The 27014-nt window shown below is 38.8% G+C and overlaps 1 protein-coding gene across 3 annotated transcripts in view; it reads left to right on the forward strand.

The window, feature by feature from the left end:
• Nucleotides 1–27014, forward strand: part of LOC145683740 (uncharacterized) — a 138252-nt gene that overhangs the window by 105551 nt on the left and 5687 nt on the right. For all 3 annotated transcript variants that reach the window (XM_081755268.1, XM_081755270.1, XM_081755269.1), the window contains 3 exons: nt 10487–10567; nt 10919–10957; nt 18780–24563. In XM_081755268.1, coding sequence (XP_081611394.1) covers nt 10487–10567; nt 10919–10957; nt 18780–24563 — 5904 coding nt within the window. The remainder of the gene's footprint in view (nt 1–10486; nt 10568–10918; nt 10958–18779; nt 24564–27014) is intronic.

The following is a 27014-nucleotide window of genomic DNA, read 5'->3' on the forward strand; positions in this document are numbered from 1 at the left end:
AAACAAAAATCATTGAAAAAGAAAAAAGATAGTTCAGTTTAATCTAAGAAATTTGCACATAGAATTTAATAACATTTCCAGCGATAATATGAAAGTATAAATGCATTAGAAAAGAATTGACGTAATCTTGATTAGAATTTTTAAATTGTTAATGGGAAACAAAGAAAAGATGTAACAGGTATACTAATAGGATATATGGTTCCATATAATTTTTATAGAGAGAAACTTGATAACATGAAAATAATTCAGAAATCACAATCCTCAGGAGCTAACATTAACTGGAAAGAAAGAACGTCAGTAGCAACAGTAAAACGAAGGGCACCTTCTCCTCCTCCTTCTCCACCTTTCTAAACCATCCACAAACACACTTAATTATGAAGGTAATATTTGTAATTAACTACACAAAAGTCAAAGTTACAATATGGCATGAGAAAGGAACACAGAAGTTCGAGGAGTCACTTGTATATTGAAAGGAAAAATATTTGTATGTAATATATTCTCTTATCACTAAATATATTTCACTTCAAATTTGCTTTATATATTCTGTGTATTTAGAATTAACATTTTCAAATGAATATATATACTGTTTCCTTAGTAATGTGATCGTTGCACTCTGTTTTAAGCTCTGGTATAACCACTGTAAATATTGTTAAAAACTTATATACTTTGTATATGAACTGTTGTAGATTAATCTCATTTTAGGGTAACTCTTTCCCCTAATGATCACTTTAAGTAGTAAAAGTTTCTAACTACAAGGGAACACTTATTGCCAATATAGGTCAGCGTTCCTATATTTTATAAAAGATTTTTAACCCTTGCACTACTTAGGTATTTTTTTGTAATGCGGACTACCAAGCGGGGATCATTTTGTACCCATCAGTTAAGATTAAATATATCTCGCAAAAGAAACAAATTAGAAACTATCACAAAAATGTACAGTGACTGAAGTGAACATTTGACGGTGATAAGACTAACACCTATTTATTGTACTGCCATCTAGGAGTGACGCTTCTAAATATCAGTCACATCTCCCACCAACGAATGCGCGCCCACCAGCTTAAAATAGCAAATTTATGAGATACACTAAGGTTCAATTTGCATCATCATAAGATATACACTTTAGCTAAGCATGTTGAGCAATTACATATCTTTTTTGCAATTTTAAAGAACCGATTAGGAGAGTAATTGCGAAAATGCATACTGTGGTGGCACAAAAGTACGCATCTGTTGGGAATGCTATGGGCTAACGAAACTATAATATTCACAATAGTGGATATGTAAAGTAGTTCCCTTACTTTCACTATTAACAAAGTGTAGGATACCAAATAATATATTCGAGTTTTAAACAATATAGAATAGAATAGAATAGAATAGAATAGAATATTGTCATTGAGCTTTACAAGCAATACAACGTCCGAATGAGATATACAGATATATATAAAAAAAATAATCATTGCATACAGACAATCAGTTATTGGTTAATTTAAAATCAACAACCTAATAATATTTGAAATAACACAATGTCTTGACATTCAGTAAACTCTTGAATCGAGTAAAATGGATTCGTTACTAACCAATCATATATTTTTTTTTCTTATAGACCTTAAATGGCAGCTGTTGTATGGATGATGTTAGTTTATTAAACAGCTTTGGTCCTATAACTAAATAACTATTTTTGATCTTCGATAATCTAGTGAAGGGTATATCAATTTTCTTACACAATCTAGTATTATATGTAAGTAAAAAATAAAAAACATAGACTGAAATATGGAAGAACGCTGTAAGGAGTTGAAATGAGTAACTAACTTACTAACTCAGCTGTAAAAATTGTTAACAGTAAATACTGCAAATAAAACCTGTAAGCAAAAGACTTCATAATTGCAAGATCAGATAAATGAGGAATTTAGAGCTAAACAGAAAAGTTTTACCTTCCTCGTAGCCACGTAGTTAGCACACATTCTTTTAGCACGATAGATCCGGATTCACTTCCTGCTCCGATGAATGCTTACGATTCTCAATTTCTTGTATAGAAAATAAAATATCTAGAACTTTCGTATGTCAACAACCCGGAACCATAGGACAATTTTGTCACGATAAGGAAAAAAATAGGAACAGAAGAAATTTGTTGGAAACAGGTAATTTTTAAATCAAAAATAGTGGAAATTTTCCGATGACACGAATTTTTGCTCCACACTGGTAACGTATTCAAATCATAAATGAAAAGGTAACGTTCAAAGTTAAGCAGCCTGTCTGCATATAGCGTAAGGGCACACAAAAATGTTACAGTGAACGTGCACATTGTTGTGCGAAGAGATCCAGAACATCTCAAATCTGTTCCCTAACAATGCTGTTGCTATTAATTTTACTAATTGAATATCTATTTCCCAAAAGCTAGGCTAGTCTTAATTTACTGGTACAGATACGTGCACACAATACGTCATATTACGTCATAGATACTAATTATCTTCATGCTTTCTGCTTTTCCTTTCAATTTTTGTAACATGCACACTTGTATTCTCCAATTTCTGCTCACAACACTGTCGACTCATGCCAAACGCCACAGACTATTCCTTTTTGTGTTCTTTTGTACTCTGCACAAACTATTCTTTATACTATAACATTCTTCTCAGACTATTCACTATTACACTCTTCACAGACTATTCACTGTTACACTCTTCACAGACTATTCATTATACTATCACATTCTTCTCAGACTATTCACTATTACACACTTCACAGACTATTCACTATACTATCACATTCTTCACAGACAATTCAATATATACTATGACATTCTTCACAGACTATTCACTATACTATCACATTTTTCACAGACTGTTCACTGTTACACTCTTCACAGACTATTCACTATACTATCACATTCTTCACAGAATCTTCACTGTTACACTCTTCACAGACTATTCACTATACTATCACATTCTTCACAGACTGTTCACTGTTACACTCTTCACAGACTATTTACTATACTATCACATTCTTCATAGGCTATTCACTGTTACACTCTTCACAGATATAGACTATTCACTATGCTGTTGCATTGTTCACAGACTATTTACTATTACATTCTTCACGGATGCAGACTATTCACTATACCGTCACATTCTTCACAAACTGTTCACTATTAAAGCTGTATTGTTCGTGGGTTCAAAGAATTACTTGCTTAAATGACAATGTAGGCTTTTAATTTAATATAGAGACTCTTACGAGTATGGAGCCCAAACGACTTGTCCGATTGGAAAGATTCACCAATTTAGATTTAAAAATAATCTACTTCCAAGAACTTTCTTCGCTTTCCATTTTCTCGTATATTTACCCATAACGTAATTGTCCCGGGCTTTTGGTACAACCGGTATAGTTTTACCTGAACATTCCAACATTACGTATACAACGATATGACACTGATCAGCGAGAGAGTAGCATTTTATTTTACTTAGGTTAGTTTGTAATATTGCATCTTTGTATCATGGATCAATCAGTTTGCACTTTACTTTTATTTCAATTTGTGTGTTGTTAATTTAATTCTTTATATATATACTTAACTGTAAATTGTCTAGGAGAAAGTTTGTAAATATATAAATAAATCTTTCACTACTTCCTCTATGTGGACAAAGTGATTGGACGTTCCATAGCAATATATTTTTATGTTAATTTCATCCAACCAAAGCTTAAAAATACATGCAATATTACAGTAAAAATCATGCAATGTACAGAGGTTATTATAAATGATGGATCCATTTTTAAAAGTTCGTAGTAATTAAAGTACATATCCAAAATGAACAATCTTTATACCAATGGAAAGAGGAAGGTTGAAAATTTCGGTGGGCAATGATGGTTCCGGAAGCGGCCGGTAGAGTTCGCGCGGCAATAGGCCGCCATTCGTTTTCCTCTCAGTTGTGAGTGAGATGGTTACCGTGGAGCACAAGGTTTTCTGCGTTCTTGAGTTTTCAAGAAGTGAGTCACAGATTGTAGTGCAGCGGGCATTTCGTACAAAATTCAGTATTGAATCACCAACTAAAAAACCACCGTCTCATCTCTACCAATAACTCTGGACGATCTGCGGAACCGTATCACAGCTGCCGCGCACTCAGTAACAGTAGATACACTTGCTCGTGTGTGAGACGAGTTCAGCTACCGCAAAGATGTTTGCGGTGCAGCAGATGGTGGACACATTGAACATTTATAATGTATTGAAAAAAAAAACTTTGAAACTTCCACTTCCCATTGGTATAAAGATAGTTCATTTTGGATTTGTACTTTAATAAATACACATCTTTAAAAAGGGATTCATCATTTATAATAACCCTGTATAACGTTTTAGCTATGTAACAACGCCTCCTTCAGAGTCCTCACTTCTGAAAACTTAGGAATAGTCTTTTACCTTATATATGTATCGGATATCTTTTCTCTTCTTTGGTTCCGAAAAAGAAAAGTAGAACAAATAAAAAATAAAGGATGGTTACACTACATCAGTAGAGCCCGACTCATATTAAGTTAGTTAAGAAATTTTTAACTTAAAACGAACCTCATGTAAAAGGAATTCCAAGAATTTTTCTCCTTGCAAACAGACGTAGATGTGTGTGTGCGTTAATGGCTGCGATGAAAATCGCTTTACACTCTTTCGCTTCTCCAAAGAAGCACATCTGCTGAGGGATACAGCTGAAGACAGACGTACTTGGAAGTAGGTAATACTGCAAAAAGTGGAAGTGAGGACACGAGTCAAGGAGGAGACAGGACACGAGTCAAGAAGAATCTCTGAATCGAGTAAAAAGAGAAATATAATCTCTTTTTCTTTTTATTTTAAGGAAACAACTGTCTCAGGAAGGGTCTGTTACAGAGCTCAAACGTTACACATCGCATTTTTTTTTTTTTTTTTTTTTTTTTTTTTACAGTAACATTGCTTCTAGTTTTTAAGCTTTGACTCAATAAGTGTTACGTGGAAAATGAAAACAAGACGGAAAATATATATTTTATGTAACTTCTGTTGTGCAAACTCTCTGCTAATGTCTTTATTAAATCCCATTAATTCATCAACCGATTTTGTTATACTAACCAGTTATCTTGTGCATACGTCATGAGCAGAAATTACACTGGACCATGGTTCTAAATAGTTTTACACAGGATCTTATCTCTTCTTACACATTTTTCTCTGTAATCTGAAACTGGCGTTGTTCTGAAATACAATACCAAATCACTTACAATAAATTACAATACGGTAATGTCGATAAAATCTACATCTACCAAGTATATGCTTTTTCACTACTTATCCAACAGATTTAATCTTCATGACAAATTCCTTTTCCTGCTAAAGGATTATCTTACTAATCGTATTCAACGAGTTACTCTGCCAGATGTATTATCAAAATTTGTCCCAGTTCTTTCTTGGGTTCCCCAAGATAGTGTTCTAGGACCACTACAATTTTTTCTTTACATGGATGATCTCCCTTCCTTCCTGTCTTTGCCATCTATGAACATTCTTCTTTATACTGACAATTGTAAAATTTTCCATAAAATCACTTCCGTAGATGATGCCCTACGATTTCAAGAAATTATTACTAAACTTACTGATTGGTGTACGACTTGAAATGTAAAACTGAACCCACAAAAGTGCTTCAGTCTTAGTATGAAGAAAAATAAAATTTATCATAGAATTGTATAAATATTAATAATAGTTCTAGCGATAGGGTTGCGACACATAAAGACATCGGAGTATTATTCGATGATAAACTTACATTCGCTGATCACATTACTGTTACTGTGAAGAGTGCTATAAGAATGCTGGATCCGTTACAGATTTACTGAAATTCGCGACCACAAATCACTCAGTATTGTCTTCAAAGCTTTTCTATCTCCTAAAATTGAATATTGCTCACCGATGAGGAATATGGCATGTGCCTCAAACTTATCCCGTTTTGATTCTATTCTTAACTTTTTCTTGCCATTATCAAACAAATAGCTCCTTCAGTGTGTATTCTTAATAAAACACAGCTCCTACACAAACGTAAATATACAGACTCCAATTACTCGACGCATGATGGCAGACTTGCTGTTTCTCCATAAAATTTTCAATGGAAAAGTTGACTCCCAATTATTGGTTTCTGTTCTCAATTTTGGGGTATTTTTTCGCCTTACTTGCATCATACATTTGTAACACGCAGACTATCAATTATACAACGTTCTTCATACTTCAGGTAGCATAATTGTGTAATGGTTTATCGTCAGATGTTGATACTTTTGACTCTGAAAATCATTTGAGAAACAAACTAAAATCTCTGTAAATGTGATACTTTTTGTTTCTTATAAGTAACCCGATAATGAGTAACATATAAAGCAGAGAACAGAGACTCGTTGTTGTCCTTTTTTGACAATACGCTCATTTTTGGAGTCGATTTTGGATTCCAAGTTGGCAAACCAGTATCTCGAAACCGAACCTGAAATCGAAAAACTGCAACAGGACTTTCTCTCCTTTTTTTCTTTATCTCAGGAATCACTTCTCGACGTTTGTAACGACCTTTTCTTTACACCCTGTATATCAAATAAGGTAAGGTCTCCAAATAATTTGGTAACTAGTGCGAAGGATTAGGTTCAAGCAACCACCTTTATCAGATAATGTAATACTCTACACACATACACTAGACATGAATGCTCAGAGTTAACCAAATATTAGGACTGAAACCATAACAATAACAGCTTATCTTCAATATTTCTCCTTTATGGACAGCCACATCAAATATATTCCACTATGCTTGACGATACAGGATCGATATTAAATCACCACTCAAGAACTGAATATCCATCACGTCATATTGTACGATTTAGTTATTTGGTCCCAATCATTTTACATTACACAACACCCGAATAACTAACTGCAAACATTATTTTCCTGACAACGGCTTCAGCCTCTATAGCTGTCACATTTTTGCCTATTTAATATTGAAAAACACTTTTCCCTCAAACTACTGTCAGTAAATATTTGTATTCTTTTGATTAGAGCTTTCTTCACCACTGATCGTCTGTGCTGTCCAATAACATCAACGTATTAATAGAAACCAATTGAAATCGTGTATACACTATCCTGATATTTTAAGCTCTCTCTATACATTCTTCTTTCCCATGATTGTAATTTCATGCTCCTTATGTTTTTGACTCCTCGGTGACTAACCGTTGTCAACTTAGGGACTTGTGGAACATCAAAAATGTTTCGAACACCCAGATCTCATTTGAGACAAAGTATTATTATGTGTTTTGCATTCTTCTTCTAGCCATTATATAAGCTACTAGCTGAATCTGCACTCTCTACAGCGCATCATTCACATATGAACATGAATCTCCTTGTCATTCCTCACAACATTTGTACGTGTCCCTTTACAGACACAAGTGAAGGAAGTCTTGAAAAAAATATCGGCAAGGAGTACCATAAAGGGGAGATTTTTTCGATTATTTTTTTCAATATCTTGCACCGTTTGCAAGATTTGAGCCTACTTCCGGTTGGAGTTTCTACTTCATGTATGATCGATGTTTTCTTTCTTCTTGCATGCAGTATGTAATAAGCAAATACATTACACACACAACTAATTATAATGTCAATGATATATGGTATTCATTGGGCAAAACACTTCAAACAACAAAAGATTCATCTTAGACTGCAGAAATGGTTATCTTCCGTTTTTCATTATCATTTAACCATGAAACAAACACTGGAGAGATATACTAATCCCGTATACAAATGTGTGGTGTTGGAATATATAACTCGTAGGATATGATGCTTTAATTTTTTTTTTTTTCAAATTTCAATACTTACAGCATACCTCTAAAAATGTAATAAGGAAATAACGGTCGTTTGTTTTAAATATTCAATTAAAACTGAACAATCTACACAAAATTTGCAATCGATTAGTGAAAACGACATATTTCTAGAGCTTGTGGTTTTCGAGATATCATTGTCAAAAAAAATGGTCACTAACATATAAACGTCCACAAACATATAAAAGTAGCATTTTAATATATAGACTATTTTAAGGGGCGATTTTGTAACTATTGTGATACCTGAATATGTCTTGTGTATTCTTGGAGTACGTCATTGTACCTATATGGTAGTATTCAATCGCTTTTGTCCACATATTTGTAAATATTATCACTTACTGCAAGATAAAATCGAAAAAAAAAATGTGTTTTAGACAGACAATGCTTGCCATATTTGAGATGATTGTAAGACAGTTGCAAACCACAGGCTGTCTTCTTTCAGATAAGCTTAATTTAACAGGCAGTGGTGATGGGCAAGCTAACCAAGGAGGAACCTCTCAAAACGACGGCGTTGAAAATGGTAAGAAATATTAATAGTAACTGGTATATATATTTTTAGTAGTCAATACAGTTCATTTAACATGCTAAATTTTTAGTTTTAATATGACATATATTGATTATTGGTATGAACATTGCTCATCCTACCTTTTAAACTATTACCTTTATTAAGGGGGCAGACTACTAAATATTTTTCAAAATCTAACAATTTTTCTTCTGCCAGCTTTTCGCAAATGAAAAGAGATAATGATATGTAACTTACCACAATAATAGATAATGTTATTCTACACCTAAGAATACGAATCGGAAGAATTTTCAGTGTTGCTATCCATAGAAATTACAGTGTGACCAGAATTTGAATTACCCAAAAATCTAGGTTAAGGCAACGACTAGAAAAATGAACTCAACGGTAATTGATGACTTATCATGCTGTCTGTGTTCCTTGGTAACTACTTTTTAAATAATATTTGTATTTATTTCGTTATAACTTATTTATTTTGTAATACCGTATGTAAGTTAATACAAAATAAATACAAATATTATTTAAAAAGTAGTTATCATCTTTTTTTGTTTAGTGGTTATTTCACTCATTTGTGTTAAGTAGTGACTATTAAACAAAAAAAAAAAAAACAGTTCAACAATTCTGAAACATGAGGGCATCAATTCTTCGCTCCCAGACAAAGTTCAAAAATGGATTTAGCAGGTTTTTCTTCTATACCCCCTTCCTACAAGGACTCGATATATTAGTCAGCGCTTTAAAACTGAGAGAAGATTTCGCAAAAAAAAACAAAAAAAAAAGTATTTCACAAGTTAGTCTTTAATTGCACAAAAATTGACAGTTCCTAAAATGTTTTTTTCTTCTTTCTAAACTAAGGAATATTGATTAAAAAGAGCGTAATAAGAAACAACGTCTACCTTTTCCATTATTTTGTAATGTAATATATGAGTGAAGTGGTGTGTTTAGGGGTGTACGAGTGTGTATCAAGTAAATGTAGTGACTTCAACATAATTCTAAGTTTTAGGAATTTTTTGTATAACTGGAGTGTGGAGTGATTCTAAGTATTGTTGTGTTTAGACGTGTTCCAGGAAAGTAAAAACTACACCTAATGGCAACGAACATGTTTCGGGAAGCTACAAAATCAAATACTGCTTTAATTGTCGTAGCATATGCCTGTAGTATTTACTGTCTTTCATCTTCTAAGAGTAATAACATACATTTAATAACATGTGCGGAATTAAAAATTAAGTTGTTCATTAATTCCCAGTTTCAGTATAACATGTACAAAACGAAACTCGTTATTCATTACTATGATTAATATTATCCGTTCTATTTATTTGTTTTGTAAATTTATTAAATAATCTGATCACACAATTTTCCAGACAGAATTTTAAGATGTTCATGAGCAAGGAATCAAATCTCTTCTTACACTTTGGTTGTTTAAGAGTACAAAGGGATAGTACTTACTTGCGTTGGTCTTGTCAATTTACTTAATAAAATATGAAACACTGTATACGGTATTTTAACTGAAAAAATATAGTATCCTATTAGTTATACAATTTTTCTTCAAACAAAGTTTTAGAAACAACCAGGGAAACTAAGATGGATATACAAATATTCAGATCATGTCTTGCCCTCCACATTTAACGTCCAAACACTGCCACTGTTCGCAACTGTTCGAGAATTTTGTTCTTGTATTCGACAAAAATCAAGCAATTCATATTGGAATATATTTGACCATTTGCTTTACCACTGTTCATGTGATCCTAAACTAATGCAACCTAAACATGATTTATGCATGTAGTATTCAAATAAAACATCAGCTTAATAAATTTAACTACCATCATCATGAAGTCTGTTTCCAACAAGAAATATTTATTTTAAATGCTAATTTAGTTATGACAGATTTTGCTGCTCCTGGAAATTTTCCACCTCGTACAAAATACACACGTTGGACACAGATGGTAGAGCCGGCTCTCTCTGTATTCTTGTTTATAACATTTATCCTTCGTACCTTCTAATAAAACTTCTCTGTCCCTTCTAGACCTGGAATCTCGTCATCTCTCCTTCCTCCTTCAACAACGCCACTCTTTTTTTTTTTTTTTAATCATCGATCATATTCATTATTTTCTTGTAATTTTTAATTGTTCTACACGTTAATCTTTTTAGGTACAGCTCCCGGTGCAGGTCCCAAGTCCAAAGCCAGTGGAGCTAGACAGTATTCCATTCCCAACCCTTTCAACCCGCGAGGTAATTAAATTTATGTTTCTTATAAATTTATTTATTTATTTTATTACTAGTATATGACAGTCATGTCTGAATAAGACTTTATAAGTGAAAATCCAAATACTAAGTATTGGTATAATATGTAATGTGAAGGAAAACATACTTTTAAATAAAGACATATATAAAGTCTGTAAGATCCAATGTGTAAGTTCTTTTTACAGAGTACTAAGCATATTTAATCCTATCTGCTGAACACTTTCTTTAACGTTGCAATATTCCAAACTTTTTGTAAGATGTGTATAACAGTGTAGCTTTCAAGTAATTAACACAAATACGCTTTTTCTTTTTTTTTCTTTTTTTTCTTTTTTTTTTTAGAGCCTTACGAATTTCCTCCGTTGTTCTCAGATTCTGGAGGTGAGTACCATATTTTTAAAATACTTGAAATATTTTTAAAATACTTGAATTAAATTATTCGTAAAGAGACAGAATCACTTTGGAAACAACTGCACAAGGAGAATCAGTTGTTACCATGAAGCTCAACTGTTGTTATCGATGACACAGAATATGTTGTACAAAATCTTATAAAGGTAACCAAGAAAGTTCTGTCGCTTTTAATGGATGTCTGTGTTCCATTGGCCCTCACAGCGTGATTTGAATGTGAATGGAGATAAAGCGAAGGTCAGTTGTTGGTGTGGGTATGTCAACATACTACTTGGTTGTCGAAGTTCAGTTGCACCATTAACTTACGTAAGGATAGAGTGAATATGGGACCTCCACAGAGCGTCAAAGGGCGTATATATGCTGTACGAGCTCAAACTGAGGTCAAATGTGCTGCAGTGGGGCGGAAGATATGCCAGACCTTTGCTTAGAGTGTCGTGAGTACGCATACAGTGTAGCGGTGGTTTAACAACTTTAAGGATGGTGACGAAACACTCAAAGGCGCGCCACGTGCCGGAAGACCTACACATGTACAAAATGAAGATCTTCAGACAGCAATTGAGGCGAACAGTAGTCTGATCTGAGGAAGAAGCCGTTTCTGGACAAGGTATTGACATGTGATGGGAAGTGGATCCTGTACAAAGCTTCACGGTGCCGTCATCATTGGTTACCACCCCATGAACCGGTTCCAAAACAGCCGAAACTACCATTGCACCAGAAGAAGGTCCTCCTGTGTGTTTGGTAGACTGCTCAAGCATAGTGCATCGGGAACTGATACCATCTGGTCAGAGCATCAATGCAACTGTGTACTGTCAGCAGTTGAGCCGTGTTCAAGAAAAACTCAAAACGCTAGTACTTCTGAATCACAAAAGAATCCTCCTGTTACAGGACAACGCTAAGTCCTACGTGGCTAGGATGACCCGGGATACTATTCTACGCATTGGGTGGGAAACACTATTGCATCCGCCATACTTCCCGAACATTGCACCGTCCGATTATCACCTGTTCCATTCCTTGGACAATCACCTTAGAGGACGATAGTTCAAATCCCTAGTAGAGGTGGAAAGTGCACTTGATACCCAGGGCCGGATTTAGCATTTTGGCGCCCCTAGGCCCAATAATTTTTTCCGCCCCCTAGTCTGGTTAAAGTTACTTTCCTAAAAACCTTTATTAAAAAATTATATCAGGCCTATATGTTAATTGCTTAAACACCACTCCACGATGCAATTTTATCATTGCAGGTTTTTTTTTGAGGAATTTACTTGGTTCTGGGCTTAACAAAATACCGTTAATGTATTAACAAAAGATTGGTGAACTTTACCAACAATTATTTGTTCCAATGAACTTCAAAATCGGAATGCTTTATTAGCCTGATTTTTAAAAATCAATTCAAAAAATAAGTTATGGGTATTTATTTTTATTTCTAGATATTTTTTAAAATTTTTTTCTCTTGGCCGTGCGCCCCCTGGGAGCTTGCGCCCATAGGTTCGGGCCTACCGGGCCTATTGGGAAATCCGGCCCTGTTGATACCTTCTTCGCTTCACAGTGCACCAAGTACTATTGCGATGGAATCCATGGCCTTCCAGAACGTTGGCAGATGGTTATCATACTGATGGGTAATATTTTTGATCATCCAGGTACGTGTTAGGTGACATATCAATGTTCGAAGGTGGTGGGTGAAAAAGTGACAGAACTTTCTTGGTTACCTTATATATTTTGTAATATGAATAATGAGATTATTAGATGATTAACCCATGGTAGAAAATTATTTACTTCAGATATCAGAAATATTTTGAGTAAATAATTCTAAATTAGATTTTAAGAGATTATTCAATAGTTATTTCAAGTAAATTCTTATAGTATTTCAACAATAACAATTATACAAATTTGTTTTGAGTAAATTCTTAGATAGTCATTTTATTTATTTTGTTGGATTTGAACACAACAGGTTAGAGCCCATTTACAGTGTTCATACATTGTTTACACTATTTTTACAGATATTATTCATTGTTACGAATTCATTTTACTGTATTTTTGTTAAAAGTTTCTATTTTACAACTTGAATCATTTTTTTTAAACTTTGTTACTTATACTATTATAAGTTGTACTCATTCTCCATATTGGCGACTTCTGGAGTATATTAGTCCTTGGTTTTCTGGAATAGGGTATATCACAGTTGTTTGTTTCGAGATGAAACATGAAGATGAAAAGATGAAATAAGCTCGCTATAGTCAACTTTATCATTAAATGTTTTATAAAGGAATACCATGTCAAATAGTTCTTCTTCGTAAACTCATGATACCAAAATCAGGCACGTAGCAAGATTTCGTGAAGGGGCGGGGTCCGTGACATGAAATACTGTGGTCCGGGGTCCGTGACATGAAATACTGTGGTCATCACACAAGGGGCTCGACCATTCTATTTTACTGGAACATGTATTGGTTCTTTTAGCCAGGATTTCGTAACAGGTTGGGGGGAGGGAGGAAGAAAGCGTGACATGAAGTTCTGAAGGCCCAGGAGCTCAATCAATCTAAACTACTTTACTATCAACATATATTGGTTTGTTAGGACAATACAATGATGATATGTTGGTAAGTATTTTAATAACAAACTATGAAGAAATCTCGAGTGAAAGAATGCAAAAACATATTGAAAAAGATTTTACAATATTTAAGTTGTTCCTCTGTTCATTCAAATATAACAATTTTCCTTTCATTATGACCTCAACTATTATGAAAAGTACATACTCAATAATGTCTTATAAAATATTTTACAATATTTGCGTTCCTTTCTGTGTTGAATCAAACGTTAACAGAACTTTCTTTCGACATTTGTTTTTGTTTTTATTATTCCGTCAATTACTCTCTGTTCCAAATGACAGGTTAATAAAGGAGCAGTACAAAATTGTTTTTGAAATAACATGTTTAATACTGCAAGGATGCGTTGACGAAAAATTATGATAAAAAATGTCCACGCTGTTACACAACGGCACTACGCTTTCGGACGCTTGAAATCTCCCTGACTAGCAGCAGAAATTCTGAGAATTCCGTAACTTTTCAAGAAATTTCAAATTCCCTGACTCTTCCAGGGTATCTCGCTTACCTCGCCACCATGTATTTCAAATAATACAAAACTCCTCATAAGAAAGAGTAACCAAAATCTTCCTGTATTCTTTTTTTATTTTTAAAGCCGATCTTTCTTTTTCTCATTTCATTTTGTTTTATCCTTCCTTAATTTTTTTCATTTCTGGTCTCGAAGAGGGGAGGGGAGTCCGGACTCCTACTTGGCTACGTGCCTGCCAAAATTGATGTTTAAAGAGTCACTGCTGTCTGTGAAGTACATGTGTATTACTTTGCATGTTAGATGCCTTATAAAAATTGATTGATTTTTTTCTAGTTTGGCATTATTACTTTTGAAGTGCGGATTCCAAATAATACTTTTCATACTTCAGTTTCGAACAAACATAGACATCATAAAGTCTTTGGCTTCTTTTTTAAAATTCTCACCCAGTTCTAAGTATTAATCCAAGATTTCTATGCTCTTCATTAATAAATATTGTTGTCAATATGACAATCATATGTTAATATGGAACCATATAATATAACCTAAGTCTCTAACTGTTTCCGGGGTTGGTAGTATCTTCTTGTTAATCAAATTTTTTTTAAAAAATGTGTCAGTAGCTTTCGTCTTTTAAATGTCATTACTTTAGATTTGTTAACACGTATTTCAAGTAAATTTTTCTCACATCACGTAACTAGAGAAATAAGATCGCGTAGGAGTTTCTCACAGTCATGAATAGAATTTATTGACTAATTGATTCTTACTAGCTTTGCTATATTGAATAACTTGCACTAAAATAGAAATTGATGAGGAAAGCAACGTTTGTTATAAAATAATAACTGTGTAACAGTTTCGCCAACTAACTGAACATGTTGGCTTCATCAGACAGTCTAATCTTAACAGTATCTAATGAAGGCAATATGTTCAGTTAGTTGGCGAAACTGTTACACATTTATTATTTTATAATAAACGTTGCTTTCCTCAGCAATTTCTATTTTAGTGCAAGAATTTATTGAATAATAAATTTTTAGATCATCTGCAAATAATAGTTTTCTTTTGAATTTTGTATGCAACTATTAAGGTCCTTAATAAATAGTAAGAATAGCAAAGGTCCTAGGGGATTTTAACACTAAAATATCAGAACAATTTGTTTTGATTTAATATTTATGAGATTCTAACAGCAAAATATTATACAAAATTTGCTTTGGGTAACATCTTATGTGAGAAAATTCATATGACTTGCAAAACTTTTTGAGTAAATTTTTTTCCCGGCTTTTAACAATAAATTACTAGGCAAAACTTGTCTTGATTAAATTCTTAGGAAACTTTAATAACACAATATCGTGCAATACTTGTTTACAGTAAACTCTTGTGGGATTTTAATAACAAAATATCGTATATAATTGGCTTTCAGTAAATGTTTATACTTTTTTGACAATATAATTATCATGCAACATTTATTTTGAGTAAATTCTTATTAAATTTTAAGAATATTTCATGAAATACTTGTTTTAAGTATTTCGCAACATGTGAAAGGTTAAGGAGCGAAGCAGCTACCTACAGGCACGTAGCCAGGATTTGGTAATAGGGGGGTCCGTCACGAAATACTGTGGTTATCACACCAAGGGCTCGATTATTCTAAACTATTTTACTGGCAACACATATTTCTTCGTTTAGCCAGGATTTCGTAATGGGGGGGGGGCGTAATCTGAAACAGCGTGGTTGGACACAAGAGACTCGATCAATCTAAACAATTTTACTGGCAACATACCCTATTGATTTGTTAGGACAATAAAATGGGGATTTGTTTGTAAGTGTTTTAATAACAAACTACGAAGAACTCTCGAGTAAAAGAGTATCAAAAAAGATATAGTATTCCGAGGTCATTCGAACTCGGTTCTTCTTGTCTTCCTCCTTCTTTTTCTCATCTTTGTTTAATACCATCAAGGATAGCAACGAGATCTCTTTCGGAAGTAAAGACATCCTACAAAATGGATTAGTGTTGCCGCAAAATTGAATTTTTTTTTTTTTTTAACAAGTGGAATCTACTGTATGTTGCCAGGCTCAGATTATTGGTGATTGTGGGCATTTCTTAAATTCTATCTTAGAGTCTATCTGACCAAACCGGTTTATCGATCAAACCGGTTTGTAGTCCATAGGATTAGCATGGAGCTAGATGGAATTCGGAATGCTCCGTTACAATAATATTCATTTTCAACTTGAACCCCCCTCCCCTCATTTTAATCCACACAAAGTCCCTCATAACAAAGAGTAATCAAACGCTTGCTGTAGCTTTATATTTTTAAGACCGATTCTTCATTTTCTCATTTCTTTTTGTTTCTTCCTTCCTTAATTTTTTTTTTCATTTCTGATTCCGAAGGAGGCTGTCTCCTTGGCTACGTGCCTGCTACCTCGATCCACGACATAAGATTTATGTAAAGGTAACCAAGAAAATTCTGTCGCTTTTTCACTCACCACATTCGAACATCGATATCTTACCTAAGACGTATCCGCGAAGCGAGTTGTCCATAGCCTTCGCCCTCGTGTTGGAAACTTCTCCTCGTCCTCGCGTACGATGATAAAAGAAATTGCGTCAGAATTAAGTAATTTTCAGATTCTTGATATTTATGATATTCTATGTCAAAAATAGTTCCAATCAGCATCGACGACTTTCTGCCAACGTTCTGGAAGGCCATGGATTCCATCGCAGTATAACGTGGTGGGCCGTGAAGCGAAAAAGGTATCAAGTGCACTTTGCACCTCTACTAGGGATTTGAACTGGCGTCCTCTAAAGTGATTCTCCAAGGAATGGAACAGGTGATAATCGGACGGTGCAATATTTGGAGAGTATGGCGGATGCAATACTGCTTTCCATCCAAGGCGTAGAATGGTGTCTAGGCTCATTCTAGCCACGTGAGGTTAGCGTTGTCTTGTAACAGGATTACTCCTATGCGATTCAGAACTGTTGGCTTCAGAGTTTTGAGTTTTTCTTGAACACGGCTCAATTGCTGAGTACACAGTTGCATTGATGCTCTGACCAGCTGGTAGCAGCTCCAGATTAGGGATGGGCAAAATTGTTTTTTATGAAAATTGGAAACCGGTTTCTAAAAAACCGAAATCCGAAAAACCGACATCTCGGTTTTCTTCAAAAACCGGTTTGGTTTTTCACCGAAACAGGTTTGGTTTTCTCCAAAATCGGTTCGGTTTTCACCGAAACCAGTTTCCCTGAAAACTGTTTTGGAAAACACATTGAACTATTTCTGTGGAAAAGAAGTCGATTTCCAGAGAACAGCGAAGCACTATTCTGGTCAGAAATAGAACCAGGTTTGGAGAAAACCGGACCTGGTTTTGAAGAAAACCGAACGGGATCCGGTAAGAAACCGATAACCAGTTTCGGTGAAAAACCAAACCAGTTTTGGAGAAAACCGAAATCGATTTTGGTGAAAACCGGTTTTGGAGAAAATGCGGGTTTTTGAAAATTTTCGAAGCCCGGTTTCGGTTTTTCTAAAAACCGGAAACTGAAAAACCGGGTTTTGTTCCCACCACTACTCCGGATGCACGATGCCACAAGTAGTCCACCAAACAGAGAAGGACATTCTTCTGTTGCTTGGCTGGTTTCGGTTGTTTGGGAACCGGTTTATGGGATGCTAACCGATAATGACGGCTCTGTTGAGCTTCGTATAGGACTCACTTCTCATCACATGTCAACACCCTGTCCAGAAACGACTCGTTCCTCAGACGACAAACGAAGAAACTCAAGTGTCTTTTTGCGTTGCCTTCTAGCCTGGAACCAAATCATGTAGGACCCATCGGTCCATCTTGTAGTGCTTCTGATGAAGGTGTTGCCGAATGGTTTCTCCACTCACACGGAATTATAGCCCCAGTTCCTCATATATCTGGCCACTGTTCGCCTCAATTGCTGCATGAAGATCTTCATTTCGTATATGTGTTGGTCTTCCGGCATGTGGTACATCTCCGAGTGACTCGCTACCGTCTTTAAACTTATTAAACTACTGCTGCACTGTTCACGTAGTCACGACACCCTCACCAAAAGCCTGGCATATTTTCCGTCCCGCTGCAGTGACATTTGACTCCAGCTTGAACTCTTACAGCATACACGCCCTTATGACGCTCTGTGGACGTCCCATTTCACTTTGTCCTTACGAAAGTTCACGGTGTAAGTAAACTGTTTCAACCAGGTACTATGTTGGATATACCCACACCAACAACTAACCTTCGCCTTATCTCCATTCGCTTTCAACTCAGAGTGAGAAAGTCAATTGAACAGACTTCCACAAAAAGCGACTGAACTTTCTTAGTTACCTTTATAGATGCAAATGGAAATCATTTTTCATGCAATTGGCGGCAATCTATTCGTTTATGCAGGTACACAAAGTATGAACAGCAAATTCAGTTTCCCTGGTCCTGGACAATTTCACTTTCCTTGCACTAAAACAAACAAAACCTGCTCTAATGTTTTTATTCAATTCTAATGCGTTTTTATCTTATCGGTAAAATAAGGAACTAATAGTTTGAGAGTCATATATTTGGTGTACTGTAGTAAATTTACAGTGAAGACAAGTCACTCCGGCTCTAAACCTTCACATAATAACTAATTGGTGAGAAATTGATACTATTTAATTGATACTATTTAATTTGTATAATATATGTTTTCGTGTTTTCGTTTGTTGAAGTGGCATTGATGAGTCAATAACTTCTTACAATTTATCTATTATAGCTGCGTCATCCGCAGCGGAAGGTGGAAATTCTGCTGGTGGTAATGCAGCAGCTAATTCTAATGCAGCTACATCTGGAGGTGGCTCAGGTGATTCTGCTGCTGCTTCTGGTCAGGCAGCTGCTTCAGGAGGAAATGCTGCTGATGGTGGTTCTGCGGCTACTGGTCAGGCTGCATCAGGTGGTGGAGGAGCTGTTGGAGGAGGGGGAGGATTCTCTGGAATAGGAGGGGCTTCAGCTTTAAGTAATGCTGCAACTTATGGAGGAGGAAGCGGTGCTGCATTAAGTAGCAGTCAAACTGCATCTTTAACTGGTGCAGGTGGTTCTGCGAATGCATTATCCTTGGCAAATGTCTTTGGTGGAAGAGGTGGAGGAGCATCTTTAAGTAGCAGTCTTGCTGCATCATTTGGTGGTTTACGTAATTTAGCTGGAGCTCAGTCATTGGCCGGTGGTGGTGGAAGAGGAAGTGGCGGATCAGCTTTGAGCAGTGGTCTCGCTGGAGGAGGATTTGGTGGAGGATTTGGTTCTGCTTTAAGTAGTAGTCTTGCTGGTGCATTCGGTGGTGGTGGCGGTCTTGCTAGCTCACAAGCATTGGCAGGTGGTTACGGAAGGGGAGCAGGTTCCGCTCTATCGAGCAGTTTAACTGGAGCCTTTGGTGGTGGATATGGTGGTATGGCTAGTGGTTTATCCGGTGCTTATGGTGGTGGAGGAGGTGGAGCTTTAGCAAGTGGCTTAGCAGGATCGTATGGAGGAGGACATGGTGGTTCTCTCGCTAGTTCCAATGCCTTGGCTGGTGGAGGTGGTGGAAGTGGGGGAGGAGGTTTGGCAAGCAGTGTCGCTGGTGCTCAAGGAGGCGGAGGTGGCGGTGCTTCGGCAAATGGTGCCGCTGGTGCTCAAGGAGGCAGTGGTGGAAGTGCTTTGGCAAATGGTGTCGCTGGTGCTCAAGGAGGCGGAGGTGGTGATGCTTTGGCAAATGGTGTCGCTGGTGCTCAAGGAGGAGGAGGTGGTGGTGCTTTGGCAAGTGGTGTCGCTGGTGCTCAAGGAGGCGGAGGTGGTGGTGCTTTGGCAAATGGTGTCGCTGCTGCTCAAGGAGGCAGTGGTGGGGGTGCTTTGGCAAATGGTGTCGCTGGTGCACAAGGAGGTGGTGGAGGTGGAGCTCTTGCAAGTGGTACAGCAGGTGGTTATGGAGGTGGTTACGGGGGTTCTTTAGCTAGTTCCAATGCATTAGCTGGTGGAGGTGGTGGTAGCGAAGGTAATTTGGCTAGTGGTGGAGCTGGAGCTCATGGAGGTGGAGGAGGATCTGCTTCGGCCAGTGGCTCATCAGCAGGTTACGGTGGTGGTGGTAGTAGAGGTAGTGGGGGCAGCGCTTTAGTTAATGCTAATGCCTTATCCGGAGGAAGTAGCAGAGGTGGATCTGCACTTGCTAGTGGACTTGCCAGTGCACATGGTGGTGGACGAGGAGGAACATTAGCAAGTGCTCTATCTGGTGCTTTAGGAGGTCAACGATCTGCCCTTGCTGCGAGTAATGTTTTATCTGGTTTTGGCGGTGGAGGAGGCCTAGCAAGTGGTTTAGCTGGCGTCTATGGTGGGAATGGAGGTGGGGCTCTTGCGAGTGGCTTAGCTGGTTCATTTGGAGGATATGGTGGCGGTGGAGCTTTAGCAAGTGGATTAGCTGGTTCATATGGTGGAGGTGGTGGAGGAGCATTAGCTACTGGTTTAGCTGGTTCCTATGGTGGAGGATATGGAGGTAGCCTTGCTAGCTCTAGTGGTATTGCAGGTGGTTACGCTGGTGGCTTGGCCAATGCAAATGCCTTGGCAGGCGGTGGTGGTAATGGATATGGAGGTGGTCTGGCTAGTTCTAGTGCTTTGGCAGCTGGTGGTGGTGGATCTGCTCTAAGTAGTACAACAGCTGGTGGGTATGGTGGCAGAAGTGGGGGAGGATTAGCTTCAGCTAGCGGCGTAGCTGATGGATATGGTGGCGGAGGTAGTGGAGGATCATCTTCAGCTAGTGGCGTAGCTGGTGGAAATGGTGGTGGTGGAGGATCAGCATCAGCTAGTGGTGTAGCTGGAGGTTATGGTGGTGGTGGAGGATCAGCTTTAGCCAACGGCGTTGCTGGAGGATATGGTGGTGGTGGAGGATCAGCATTAGCAAGTGGTGTAGCTGGAGGTTATGGTGGTAGTGGGGGTTCAGCATCAGCTAGTGGTGTAGCTGGAGGTTATGGTGGTGGTGGAGGATCAGCATCAGCTAGTGGTGTAGCTGGAGGTTATGGTGGTGGTGGGGGTTCAGCATCAGCTAGTGGTGTAGCTGGAGGTTATGGTGGTGGTGGAGGATCAGCATCAGCTAGTGGTGTAGCTGGAGGTTATGGTGGCGGTGGAGGATCAGCATCAGCTAGTGGTGTAGCTGGAGGTTATGGTGGTGGTGGAGGATCTTCATTAGCTAGTGGTGTAGCTGGAGGTTATGGTGGTGGTGGGGGATCAGCATCAGCTAGTGGTGTAGCTGGAGGTTATGGTGGTAGTGGAGGATCAGCATCAGCTAATGGTGTAGCTGGAGGTTATGGTGGCGGTGGAGGATCAGCATCAGCTAGTGGTGTAGCTGGAGGTTATGGTGGAGGTGGAGGATCGGCATTAGCTAATGGCGTAGCTGGAGGTTATGGTGGTGGTGGGGGATCAGCATCAGCTACTGGTGTAGCTGGAGGTTATGGTGGTGGTGGAGGATCTTCATTAGCTAGTGGTGTAGCTGGAGGTTATGGTGGTGGTGGGGGATCAGCATCAGCTAGTGGTGTAGCTGGAAGTTATGGTGGTAGTGGAGGATCAGCATCAGCTAATGGTGTAGCTGGAGGTTATGGTGGCGGTGGAGGATCAGCATCAGCTAGTGGTGTAGCTGGAGGTTATGGTGGAGGTGGAGGATCGGCATTAGCTAGTGGCGTAGCTGGAGGTTATGGTGGTGGTGGGGGATCAGCATCAGCTAGTGGTGTAGCTGGAGGTTATGGTGGAGGTGGAGGATCAGCATCAGCTACTGGTGTAACTGGCGGATATGGAGGTTATGGTGGATCAGCATCAGCTAGTGGTGTAGCAGGAGGTTATGGTGGAGGTGGAGGATTAGCTTTAGCTAGTGGATTTGCTGGTGGATATGGTGGTGGTGCAGGAATAGCATCAGCTAGTGGAGTTGCTGGTGGATATGGTGGTAGTGCAGGGTCATCATCAGCTAGTGGAGTTGCTGGAGGTTATGGTGGTGGTGGAGGATCAGCATCAGCTAGTGGTGTAGCTGGAGGTTATGGTGGCGGTGTAGGATCAGCATCAACTAGTGGTGTAGCTGGAGGTTATGGTGGTGGTGGAGGATCAGCATCAGCTAGTGGTGTAGCTGGAGGTTATGGTGGGGGAAGTGGAGCAGGATCAGCTGTAGCTAGTGATGTACCTGAAGGTTATAATGGCGGAAGTGGTGGAGGTTCAGCTTCAGCTAGTGGAGTAGCTGGAGGTTATGCTGGTGGAGGAGGATCAGCTCTAGCCAACGGCGTAGCTGGAGGATATGGTGGTGGTGGAGGATCAGCATCAGCAAGTGGTGTAGCTGGAGGTTATGGTGGTGGTGGAGGATCAGCATCAGCTACTGGTGTAGCAGGAGGTTATGGTGGTGGAGGAGGATCAGCCCTAGCCAACGGCGTAGCTGGAGGATATGGTGGTGGAGGAGGATCAGCATCAGCTAGTGGCGTAGCTGGAGGTTATGGTAATAGTGGGGGATCAGCTTCAGGTAGTGGTGTAGCTGGAGGTTATGGTGGTGGTGGAGGATCAGCATCAGCTAGTGGTGTAGCCGGCGGATATGGTGGTGGGGGAGGATCGGCCTCAGCAAGTGGTGTAGCTGGAGGTTATGGTGGTGGTGGAGGATCAGCATCAGCTAGTGGCGTAGCTGGAGGATATGGTGGTGGTGGAGGATCAGCATCAGCTACTGGTGTAACTGGTGGATATGGAGGTTATGGTGGATCAGCTTCAGGTAGTGGTGTAGCTGGAAGTTATGGTGGTGGTGGAGGATCAGCATCAGCTAGTGGTGTAGCTGGAGGTTATGGTGGTGGAGGAGGATCAGCATCAGCTAATGGTGTAGCTGGAGGTTATGGTGGTGGAGTAGGATCAGCATCAGCTAGTGGTGTAGCTGGAGGTTATGGTGGTGGTGGAGGATCAGCATCAGCAAGTGGTGTAGCTGGTGGATACGGTAGTGGAGTAGGATCAGCATCAGCTAGTGGTGTAGCTGGAGGTTATGGTGGTGGTGGAGGATCAGCATCAGCTAGTGGTGTAGCTGGTGGATACGGTGGTGGTGTAGGATCAGCATCAGCTAGTGGTGTAGCTGGAGGTTATGGTGGTGGTGGAGGATCAGCATCAGCTAGTGGTGTAGCTGGTGGATACGGTGGTAGTGTAGGATCAGCATCAGCTAGTGGTGTAGCTGGAGGTTATGGTGGTGGTGGAGGATCAGCATCAGCTAGTGGTGTAGCTGGTGGATACGGTGGTGGTGTAGGATCAGCAACAGCTAGTGGTGTAGCTGGAGGGTATAGTGGTGGTGGAGGATCAGCTTCAGGTAGTGGTATAGCTGTTGGATATGGTGGTGGGAGAGGATCGGCCTCAGCAAGTGGTGTAGCTGGAGGTTATGGTGGTAGTGGAGGATCAGCATCAGCAAGTGGCGTAGCTGGAGGTTATAGTGGTGGTGGAGGATCAGCATCAGCTAGTGGTGTAGCTGGTGGATACGGTGGTGGAGGAGGATCAGCATCAGCTAGTGGTGTAGCTGGAGGTTATGGTGGTGGTGGAGGATCAGCTTCAGGTAGTGGTGTAGCTGGCGGATATGGTGGTGGTGGAGGATCGGCCTCAGCAAGTGGTGTAGCTGGAGGTTATGGTGGTGGTGGAGGATCAGCATCAGCTAGTGGCGTAGCTGGAGGATATGGTGGTGGTGGAGGATCAGCATCAGCTAGTGGTGTAGCTGGGGGATATGGAGGTTATGGTGGATCAGCTTCAGGTAGTGGTGTAGCAGGAGGTTATGGTGGTGGTGGAGGATCTACATCAGCTAGTGGTGTAGCTGGAGGTTATGGTGGTGGTGTAGGATCAGCATCAGCTAGTGGTGTAGCTGGTGGATATGGTGGTGGTGGAGGATCAGCATCAGCTAGTGGTGTAGCTGGTGGATATGGTGGTGGTGGAGGATCAGCTTCAGGTAGTGGTGTAGCTGGTGGATATGGTGGTGGGGGAGGATCGGCCTCAGCTAGTGGTGTTGCTGGAAGTAGTGGTGGAGGTGGCGCTGCTCTTAGCAGTGGGTTGGCTGGTTCCTATGGTGGTCATGGAGGTGCTCTGAGTAGTAGTCTTGCTGGTGGGTCTGGTGGAGGGTATGGCATTGCGCTGGCACAATCTTTGGCAAACGCTCATGGAGGTGGTTATGGGGGCGGTTCTGCTTTGAGCAGTAGTTTAGCTGGTGGATCTCATGGTGGAGGATTAGCTAGTGCCCAATCTTTAGCTGGAGGTGGTGGTTATGGAGGTGGACGTGGTGGGGCACTCAGTAGTAGTCTTGCAAGTGCTATTGGTGGTGGTCGTGGCGGTGGTCTTAGTAGTAGTCTAGCTGGTGTGCTAGGTGGTGGACGTCACGGTGGTGCTTTGAGCAGTACTCTTGCTGGTGGATTTGGTGTTGGACATGGAGGTGGACTTGCCAGTGGTCTTGCTGGTGCTATTGGTGGTGGTGGTGGAGCCTTTTCCAGCGCTCTTACAAACGCTTTCGGTGGTGGCGGAGGAGGTGCACTAGGTCTAGCGAATTCCGTCGCTGGAGGTAAGGGAAATTTGTTTGGTAGTGCTTTTGGTTTAGGATTAGGAAGAAATGGATTTCGCAAAGGGAATTCCTATGGTGGGGGAAGCGGTGCTACAGGTGCTAGGGGTGGAGTCAGGGAAAACGGACACGCTAGACTTAAAGGTAGTACCTCGCCAGGCACTCGAAGCTATGGTCCCTTCTTTCCTAAAATGCGGTTTCGATATTAATAACTTTGATAATAGTGGTTAGCTATGTATTATTTGAATTGAAATAAATCACGTGGTGGGTTTCTTAGCATTATATACTAGTTGCTCATTTCTTACCGTCTGATTTTCTTCCTTATGTAAATTAAATGTAGAGCTAAATTGTTTACATGTTCTAGTAATTAAATTGGTTTACAATTAAAAGGTTACCGTATTTTTTTCTGTCTGGCCTCTGACAAAAATAAATTTAAAAATTTAAATAAGCATATGATAGAACGAAACAAAATTAAGTTCTCGAAAGTTCACTTTTTAATATATATGCAGCTAATAATCTATTCGAATGACATGCTAATATTATTATGTGAAAATGTCATTATGACAGCTAAACACTTTTAATTTTATTTTCTTTGCTACGAGAGATCATTTCTGAAACAAGTTTCAATTCGTCATTAATATGTAATCAAACCTTTTTATGATTATTATGGGGAGAAATTTAAGTTTTCCTAGACTTACCATATGTTGCACTTCTAGAAGCTCTTGTGGATTCATTTAAATGATACAAACGAATAATTACTTTCTTAAATGAATCGCCGATTTGAGAAACGTCATAAGTCAGCCATATGCCGAAAATGAGTTTACATGCAGCTTTGATTCTTAAAGGTTGAAACGCCTAAGTGAGTCATATAACCAAAATGAGTTTACATGCAGCTTTGATTCTTAAAGTGTAGCTCCACCGTTCCGTGGTTATGTATCAGAAGTCTTGCTAATAGTTCGTGCAATATCGAGTTGAAACAAGTGTCACTGAGTTAAGAAACGTCACAAATCATTGACTTACAGCATTATTGACATTATTGACTTATGACGTTTCTCAAATTAGCGATTCAAATGCTTTACTTACTTATAATTAGCAGTTAACCATAATAAAATCAAAATGAAATTATCCCTGAATTGTACGAACACAATTTTTTTTTCTTATTCAATACGTAACATGAACAATGAAGCGCCTTTACTGTTAAATATCTATGTTTCCATTATTAGAGCTGAAGTTTAAATTCTACAAATAATATTTGCGATTTCTACTACAAGTAATGTTTTGCTATTTCTACCACAAAGTAAAATATCTCGATTATATTTATTTATTTAACTCTCTTACTAGGAATGACTCCAAAGTTAAACCTTGAATCTGGGGATAATCTATATATTTCCTGAAAGGGTTTGTCGAGCAAGTTCCGAAACAAGTTTCAATTCCTTGCCGAAAGTGACTTCACCGATTCAGGGTTGGAAATATACTGTATAAGACAACTTGATCTATATGTCCTATATATCAAAGTGATCTGTATGACTAATAGATTAAGAATATACGTAATACGTAGTACCCAATTATATCCTATATCAAGGTAATAAAACAAACAAAAAGTATTATTTCACTGTGAAATTCCTATATTAATGAACCTCACTATTACAACATAGAGTGATCGCGAGACAGCGTGAATTACGTGACCCTCATACCTTAAAAACAAAGACCATATTGCCTGGACCATGATGTGTGTTACATGATTCTCACACATAGCCGAAAACTAAGGCCAAGCTCCGGCAGTCAATATTTAGCCGGAGACTTCTTGTCTCTCATTACCTGGACCATGTCGTGGCAAGAGGGCTTAAATCCTGAAGACTGGCCAATTAGGTTTATATAGCTACAAAGAAAAAGCCGTTCGGATCGAGTAAATCAGCTGAAATTACCACCATAATTAGTGTTCCGTAATTAGTAACTCAAAATCTATAGAACGTTTTTGTACTGTGTGACCTATCAAACAACTCGTCTAGATGAGCAGTTAACGAATCTATAATGAACTGATCTAACCAGTGCCGGATTTACCCTAAACTAAACTAAACTAATAAGCTATAGCTTAGGGCCCAACGCTCTTGCGGGCCCCAAAAATTAAAGAAAAAAATGAATTGACATTTCCAAAATATACGAAAAATAATAAATAAAGTAAAATCTACATATAACTACAGTGCTTCGTTTGTGTAAGCACCTGTGATGTACGTAATGCGACCCCTTCTGCTAGCTTGCTTCCTAATACATCACTGGTTTCATCATTTCTGTATATAGGGTCCAACGTTCATCTGGACACATAAAGGGCCCCATTCTCTTCAGTAGCTTAGGGCCCCACCAAATCTAAATCCAACTCTGGATCTAACAACGTATATAGGTGAAATCGTGCAAAATATAGAAACTGAAATACGTACATCGAATTTTCACATCTAG

Source organism: Thermobia domestica, chromosome 4 (genome assembly GCF_964235325.1).
Source record: "Thermobia domestica chromosome 4, izTheDome1.hap1.1, whole genome shotgun sequence".
NCBI classification, from domain to species: domain Eukaryota; kingdom Metazoa; phylum Arthropoda; class Insecta; order Zygentoma; family Lepismatidae; genus Thermobia; species Thermobia domestica.